Genomic DNA, 8,597 nt, shown 5'->3' with positions numbered 1-8,597 from the left:
CAGAAGACAAACCACCAGAATCTGCAGAGCTTACTGATAATTAATCACTGAGGAGAGCACTCATTATGGCAGAAAAGCCAGGAGAGATCTCTGGAGCAGTTTAGGGTAGATCCACAACAGACTTTTTTATATCCAAGGACTGACTTGCCACTGATATAAAATCACCAGATTAAGTAAAACCCAAAAATGCACTGCAGAGATTATATGAAATATCTACAGTAGTAACTGAGTAACTGTGTATGAGCAACAACATACACAATACAGAATGAATAAACTTATCCACAGATAAAAAAAGTAATTCTCATTTGTACTGCCAAGGTATTGAAGCACATATATGAGTGTTAAGGAAATTAATTTTATCCTTTCTCCAGAAGAAATTATGGATTGTAAGTGACCCAGTCTCTTATTGTGTGAAAACAGAACATTAATGCTTCTCACTTGTCATTAATCAATACATCACTAGCAAATTATACTTGAAATTAAGCTGTTGCAACTCACACTGCTGATGCAAAAAGGTTTAGAGAGAGAGGGGGCTAAAATAAAATGAGATCCAAACCAAGGAGCTGTGCAACCTCCTAAGTATGGAATGGGAAACTTCATTTCCCAGCTACATAAAGAGAATCATTGGGGGAACTCTGACAAGAATCAGTCTACAGAAAATATAAACTACAATGTAAAAGAGAAAATCTTGAAAATTCCCCAAATCCTCTCCAGAGCATTCCAGTGAAACAGCTCATGCTCCAGCACATTTCCACACAGGAGCTGGCAGTGCCTGGATGTTTCTGAATCAGCAAGTCTAACACGCAGATATTTTGTTTCAGGGGTCAATTTTCCCATTGATGCAAGGAGGATTTACACATGCAAGTCCCATTAACATTAATAGGAGTTGCCCACATAAATCCCCCTGCAATGATAGGAGAAAAGACCCCATAGTCTGCAAGCATCCAAGTTCTAATGATTACCTGTCAAATGGCCCTAAGCATCATCACCACCAGAAAAAGCAGACGAAGCAGCTTCATGGCTGAAAATACCTCCAAAGGAGCAGTAACCACCTGCAGTCCTACAGCCAAGGCAATGCCACAGAAGGGAAAATGGCATAAAATGGACTCTTTGAATATTAAGGGTTAATCCAATTAACCAACTTAAAAAGGAAGTACTCATTAAAAAGGGAATTCAAACATATCAAAGCACTCCTTAGGAAAAAAAAGGTGTGAATATTGTATGAGCTCCAAGGTGCTTGAAGGATAATACAGCTACTTGTTTAAAAATTCAATTAACCTTATCTTTCTTTAACTTGATTTATTAATAATCCTACAGATAAATTGCCAGTTTTTAAAAAGTCATGTTATCTTTTGAATACATCCTGTATGACAAGCCTTAAAAACGACTTCAAATAAGCCTAACCCTCACTTTGCATGCTTACATCACTTAAAGAAAGAACAAAAAGCAGTTCAGAGCGTAAAATACCAAGATCAACAGTCTGATCTACTGCTCCTGCAAGTGAGCTATTGGGTACTCAAGTACCATAGGAAAAACATTTAATGTTTCCATTCACCCTATGAAAGAGACATGAAAACAGTTTTTAAGCAGTCAATGTAGTGTAAAGCCATAGCCTCCAACTTGCACATCATTCCATCGGATCTCAAATCAAATCTGCACTATTTCCAAACCTGGCTTCACGTGGACATAGAGCACTCAGATATGAATTTATATAAACTTGGTAACACAGGTACCCATACTGGCAATTACAGGTGTCCTTGTGCTGAAAGCAGCCAAGAGAATTCTCAGGAAATCCCAGCTAACAAATGAAGTGCTTTTCTTTGAAAAAAATGTTGAAAGAAAACACAGGACAATGCACTTGCAAGCAAACCTTTAATTTTCATCAAGCGATTTCCTTGTAAACAGAGATGAGAGATTCAACTATGATCCCTATTTCTGACAGACAAACAGGGATAGGTCCCTCCACTTAGCTCTTTTACAGATCTGTAAATGTTAAATACAATCACCATACACTCATGCTTTCCAATACACAGAGAAATTACAGCTAAATGAAGAGGCAGCCTGCTAATTAATATATATATATAAATAACTGCTAAATCACAGGCATCCAGAGGTTACAGTTGTTGAACATTGGGAACATTCCAGCCACGTGTTTTTCTGAGGACTTTGGGATTATGCACACACAGACACATGTACTGGTACCTATCCAACAAAGGGTGCAAACACTAACCCTGAAATGCAAACTGGACAGTGGGTATGATGCAGGACAAAGAGAACAGTATCAGTTATGCTGTAAAAAAATAAATAAATTACCCTTTCTGGCCTGGAGCCAGTTTCAAGGCAGGCACGGGCACCACGGGACTGTACAGAAGCGTGGCTGTGGCATGGCCAGGCAGAGCTCAATGTTCATGACTCAACAGCATTTTTTATTCACTTACAGTATTTAAGCACTGCTGGAACCATCTCTACCTTCCTGAAAAAGTTTAAACTCCAACTCATCAACTCTTGCTGATCTCTAGAGATACTACTGATCTACTGGGTGTGCATTTTAAAGTAAATCTTTAAGTACATGATAAATACTTTTCATATCTGATTTCAAGCATGGTTCAGAAGTGCAAGTTTAACATGGATATTTACAACAACTTTCTCATTTTGTAGTTTTTTCATACAAACCAGGTTTATAAATACTTCAATAAATTTTATTGTATAAATGCTTCATGATTTATCATTACAAAATGCATAGTTTACAGCTATCACACTAATTTTAATCCTGTTAACTGGGATCAATACAAACCTTTGGAATTATCAGTTGAACCTTCTCTCCACCATAACCCCCTCAGGTAATGGTCACTAAAATTTCTCAGACCCCAACCTTCAAAAACGAACTATTGGCTTACTAAAGGCCCAAACAGTGCAACAAATCCAGGAAAACTAATAACAGGAATGCTCCATTTATGACTTTGGATTTGTTGGGAAATCTGGCATTAAGTTTAAATTCTGCCATTTTCCTGTCCCGAGTAAATGAAGTCACTAGTGAAAATGTGTCTCTGTTAGGTCTTATTAAAAAAACTAAATGTAAAATAGTTCCATGTGAGGAACATCTTCTGGATTATATTTCTTACTTGATTATGGCATCAGTTCCAAAACCATACAAACAAAGCCACTCCAGAACTGTCAATATTTTTGCCTTTAAACTCCATTCATAAGATCACTGTGAAGGACAGATGGTGAGCCTCACCTTCAGCTGTTTAATTAGCAGAGATCCAAGGATTTTTAGTAGTAGATCATCTTCTAACTGGTAAAAAAACTTGCACTTTTTTCTTTTGCTTAGTTTTGACTTGTTGCCTCTTTAAAAAATGGAGGGTTCTTTCCAAGTTGTAAAACAAAACCAAATCATCTCAATAAATCATGAATCCTATTTTAGCACTTTAAATTCAGATGCTTCATTCTGTATTTTTTTGTTTAGCTACAAACCCCTTTGGATCTGATGGACCTATGACTGCTTAGAAGTACCTCAGCTATCAGTGAAACTACTTAAAAAAGATGATTCAAGCCAAGGAAAGTAAGGCAATGGCAAATAACTTATCTCTGGGGGTTTTAAACCTCTTTTTCTCACCCTTCCTCCCTTATGTCTTAGTTTGGGTCAACCTCCTCTTCTACTAAGAGAACACTGTTCATTCATTCATTCATTCATTAATTCTTCCTTTGTAACAGCAGCACCACCTCCACTACTGCTCTCCTCAGCTGAGGATTCAGGCTTTGTCTCTGGTGAATTACTCAATCCAGCCTCTTCTGGCTCAATCTCATCTTCATCATAAATAATATCTTCTGGATTTGGTGGTGGTGGGCAAAATTCCTCTGTTGGAAACATTTCTCGGAAAATAGTCTCAGCCTATTCAGGAAAAAGAAGAGTAACAAAAACTTTACCTTGAAATGTAACACCCTGAGGCAATATTTTACAGATATTTAAGATTAACCTCCGCTCTTTCAAATCAATAGTGATTTAGTACTTTGACAGTATTGTAAACACATGGGAAATCCATTCCTTCTTGCGGACCTCAAAAGAGAAAAAGCAATTCATCTTTTTACATTGTTCTACTGGGAAGTCACAGCATGGGGCTTTGTAAAAAATGCTGGTCATTCTGTGTTGTACTGAGAACAAGAAAGAGGATTTTTTTGAAGCCAAGTGATCTTTTGCACCATAAAACTATCCCTAGCTGCAGTCCAAGGCAAAGCACAGGAAAGATCTTGGCTCTTTCCAGAGACAGGGATCCACTTCACGGAACAAGCAAACCCAGGGATTGTACATATGTACAATCCATATCATGGCTGTATGGGTTTCCTTCTTAAATTTAAAAATAGCAGAAGAATTTTTATTTCTCCTTTTCTGAACAGCTTAAACATAGCTCAGCTGAGAACTGTTCTCATCCAACGGAATATTACCACTGAAAATATATCCAAATACATATGTGGTTTACTAAAAACTTCTGTCTATAATTCCAAGGTATTACATGCACAGACCTGTGTGCACACAGAATTGTATGTGTGAAAAGAACTGTATTTTAGATAAAAAGACAGATCTAGTTCAAGGAATGAATTTATAATGGCACTTCATGCCATCAAGGTTTAGAAATTAAATACACACCACAAGTTTTTGGCCACTGCGATGGAAGATATTAAAAAGAAACAAGTTCTTGGAACACCAGTGTGGTTGTTATTATGGCATGGACAATACAGCTACAAAATCTGGGAGAAAATAGAACCAAAGTAATACAGTCACAGTATTCCAGACAACCAGGCATTTTATACAAGCAGAGGCCAAAAATCCTTTAAAACCCTGCAAGGATGCAAGAAGCTCTATTAACTAGTGTTATAAACTTTTACATGTACAAATAGCCCATCTATAAGGTTATCTTATAAATAAATTAAAAATACAAAAAACCTGAGACTTTGGGAATTTATTTACTGGATCCACATGCCCTCCACATTTCCATCAAGGCTTCCTTTTCCAGGTCCTTAAACTTCCAAGGCAAATGCAGATACCTGAAGCAGATCATGGTTCTGTTTTGGGTTTCTAAGAAGGCAGAGGAATATTCCCTTTGCATTTGTCTGCTCAGTAACCTATCCCCCAAAGGCAGCCTGTGAGGAGAGCTCCCACACAGGCAGGAATGCATTTCATCTTGATATTCCTCCTGCTCCAGGCCCTGCCCTGCAAAACTGACAGGGGGTCACTTAGTGCCCATTACACCATGTGGAATCCTGGACAAGAGGGAATTGTTTGCAGATGAATCCATCACTGAGCTTGTACCCAACAGCTCTCTGTGATGAACTCCACTGCCCACTGGCACTGGCTTTCTATCAGCAGCACTGGATGCAGGACTCTGTTATTAACTGCTTAAACGACCCTGTCTGCTCTCAGTTCAATTTCGTTTTTCATTCTCCTTCCTAAATTTTACTCTTCCATACCCATGCAAAACTGTTTAAAACTTTTTATATTAGTATAGGAAAAAATGGACAATTCTGTTCTCTACTTCAAACCCACAGTTTTTTAATTTGAAATAGTAAGTCTGGGGAGCAAGGGGGTACAGCATCCTAAAAAGCTGGGGTTTAACTTTTCGAAGGTAAGAGAAAAACTTTTTATTTCAAGTCTGCACTTGTCCTTGCTACTTCAAAAATACACTTCAACTATTATTGTATTTAATAAAAAACTGAGGGAAGATGTCGTATTTTGAATTAAATATATGAAAAATTAGAGCAGACAAACATTTCCTATGCAGTTCTCAACAATTATTCAGTCCAATCAGTCAGCAAATATCCACTCTAAAAATGGTCAAACAATTACGAGGTTGAACATGGGAAGAAATTCTCAGTATGTTATGTAGGACATCATGACACTGATTATAACTTAACAATTTAATGGTATAGAGCACTTTCAGGTCTATCAAGTTCTTAAGTTAACCTTATCCAGCTGAAGCAATGCAGAATAAACAATAATAATTTAATGACTCTTTCATTATAACACTTTGATATTTAAAGTAATTAAGGTAGACAATAGTGCCTTCAATATTTAGTAGTAAGAGAAGTGTGTGTCCAATTGAATCCAGCATTAAGACACAGGCATGTAAAGCCCTTGCACAGAAATTCCAGTAGCTGAAGTTGAATAAAACCAAATTCTGTTCCTGTTCTACTGTATCCCAGCCTGTGGATAAACTGTGTGGGCTTTCACAACAACTTTTACAGGGACCACTACCAAACGAACAACACTTGATTAACTCTGAAATCCTTCCAGAGATAGAAAATAAACAGGTTAAAGCACAAATATTGGCCTGACAGTTTTAGTACATCCTCTCATGACCATGAAGATGACTCAGAAGCCTGAAATATGTCAGGGAATATATTACTTTGGCTCATAATAATTCATGTCAGGTTGCAGGAATGAAAACACAGAAAACTGGAAGCCAGATGCTTTACTGGATCCACACATACAGAGTTTGAAAGGATCATAAATGGCATCTTCATTTCATTTAGCCTATCCTCAGGGCAACTAAATGCAACCATCAACATTAATTCAATATCACACCAGGAACTGAACACAGAATTACAATAAAACAAGAGTGCAGTAATTTGTATATGAGGTGTAGATGGAGAGTTGTCTGTAAGAGCTGTGGTCTTGCCTTCCCAATAATGTATCAGCAGTGCAATCACACAGCATGACAAACAGAATTCAGCAATACTAACAGGAATGAAGAAATAAATCACAGCAAGTATCACTAAAACACTAATCCCAAAATGATTAGAGAAATTAGATGTAATTTTCCAGGCTATCTTCAAGACTAATACACCCACTGGGTTTTCGGCTGTTTTAAAACTGTTCTGATCCATGAGTTTGCAAGTATCTCCTGTTTGGAGATTCCCATCCCATTCCTAGAAGGATGAGGGTGATTTGGGAGAGGAAGACACACCACCAACTTAAAACTATTCCCCTCCTCCACTTGTCCACAAGGTCCCTGCATGGTGTGACTTCTGCTTCATCTTCAGCCTATTCTTCACTTTGCTCTCACATATGACTTTGAATTAGAAACATGTTTACAGTGTAATATTTTCCATTTTAACTTGAGACCATTTGTTTCAGTATTTAAATCAGGTTCAGAAAAACACAGGCTCTATTTTTGTCTAAAAGACAGCGATTTAGGCTCTTGATGGCTCCTCCTCTGAGATCTGCTTAGCATCTCTCTGATGGCCAACAGATTGAACACAAAGGCTGAACTACAGCACCAAGAACTGGGCCTGATCTATCGCACCATTATTCACTGGTAAGAAAAAAAGCTCTTAAGGGAAGACAAACCTGAATGTTAGAAAAGGTGGCTATCAGAATCAGAAATAGGTGGGTTTCAAGTGTATTTAATCAGTTTTTAACATAGCCTGTTTTAAACAACAGTTTGAAAAAATCAAATTTAGAAGGGAATACATTTACAATTTGAAACTGCGACCATAATAATTGTCTTGCATTATTTTTTGTCTTTACAGTTCTTTATCCCTCTGGGAAGCAAATTATTGCCTTGTAAAAGCAAAATGAAGGATACCATTAGCCCTTAATAACACTGTTCTGACCCTGCAGTTCAGGCTATGTCAGCCTTTCCACTTCAAAATCTTATTTTTAAGAGTTTTATGACTTAGTCATAAAAAATCCTGCAACTGGTTAGAAGATAGCACACGCACATTGTCTGAACATGGCCATTAAAAACACAGCTTTAAAAATGCCTAGTGACACTTAATCCTCCAAAGCTGTGAAGTGTTCTCCTGTCTTCAAAGTGCCCTGACACCACAGGGGCTGCTGGGGTGGATCTGCCTCAGAATTTGTGCCTTCCTTATCCAGGGGATCTCTGAAAGGAAAATTCTGTATTACAGCGATACCAAGGCAAAGAGAAGGAAAACTGAGGCAGGAGGCCTAATCCATCACATTAGGAGTTGTGTTGGGTTTTTCCCCAGTAAGTTTTTGCTTTGTGACTGTCCTGCAAGTATTAAACTTCTTCGGTGATCCTTCCAACTTGAACTGTAGGCTGGATTTTCTGGCTTTGATTTGTACTGTACCTCCTCCTTTACCTTCCAGGTGAAAGACTGTGGCTATTTCCTGATCTCTCCACCTACCTAGTTTTATAATTTTGCAGTTATCATGTGTATTTTTGCATAAAACAGAATAACCCAGACCGTGTTGGACTTATGTCTTTAAAATTAAACTTCTGCAGCCAAATCTGCTCTGCCCTACCTCTTTGACAGCACAGTCGTTTCCTAAAGCAGAGTCTGGCCCAGAGCACACAAAAACATTGGAGGGTAAGCCAGCATAGGAACTCTTCTCAACTCCTGAAGAATCTCTCATGTTGAAGTAGACTGCCCAGAGGACTCTAGGTTTCTCCAGTTCTTCATTTTCAGTCTCTGAAAAGGAAAAGGAGTGTTTGCAGTAATCAGTGTTGTTGTGTGATAAGGTAAATATGTAATCTAGCATACTGGAAATCAAATTTTTAACATGGAGTTACTGTAATAAAGTATTTTTGTTCTTTAAAAAGCCAATTACTTAACTTTCTGTGATTCTCCTTCAT

The 8,597-nt window shown here is 37.8% G+C and overlaps 1 protein-coding gene across 3 annotated transcripts in view; it reads right to left on the bottom strand.

The window, feature by feature from the left end:
• Positions 1-1,853: 1,853 nt before the first annotated feature.
• CHM (CHM Rab escort protein) overlaps positions 1,854-8,597 on the bottom strand; it is a 56,138-nt gene continuing 49,394 nt past the window's right edge. For all 3 annotated transcript variants that reach the window (XM_010402751.4, XM_019287778.3, XM_039571884.1), the window contains 2 exons: positions 8,267-8,433; positions 1,854-3,892 (listed from right to left, as the gene is read on the bottom strand). In XM_010402751.4, coding sequence (XP_010401053.2) covers positions 3,683-3,892; positions 8,267-8,433 — 377 coding nt within the window. In that variant the 3' untranslated portion in view covers positions 1,854-3,682. The remainder of the gene's footprint in view (positions 3,893-8,266; positions 8,434-8,597) is intronic.

Source organism: Corvus cornix, chromosome 4A (genome assembly GCF_000738735.6).
Source record: "Corvus cornix cornix isolate S_Up_H32 chromosome 4A, ASM73873v5, whole genome shotgun sequence".
NCBI lineage: Eukaryota > Metazoa > Chordata > Aves > Passeriformes > Corvidae > Corvus > Corvus cornix.
This window is presented reverse-complemented; position numbering and strand designations above follow the sequence as displayed.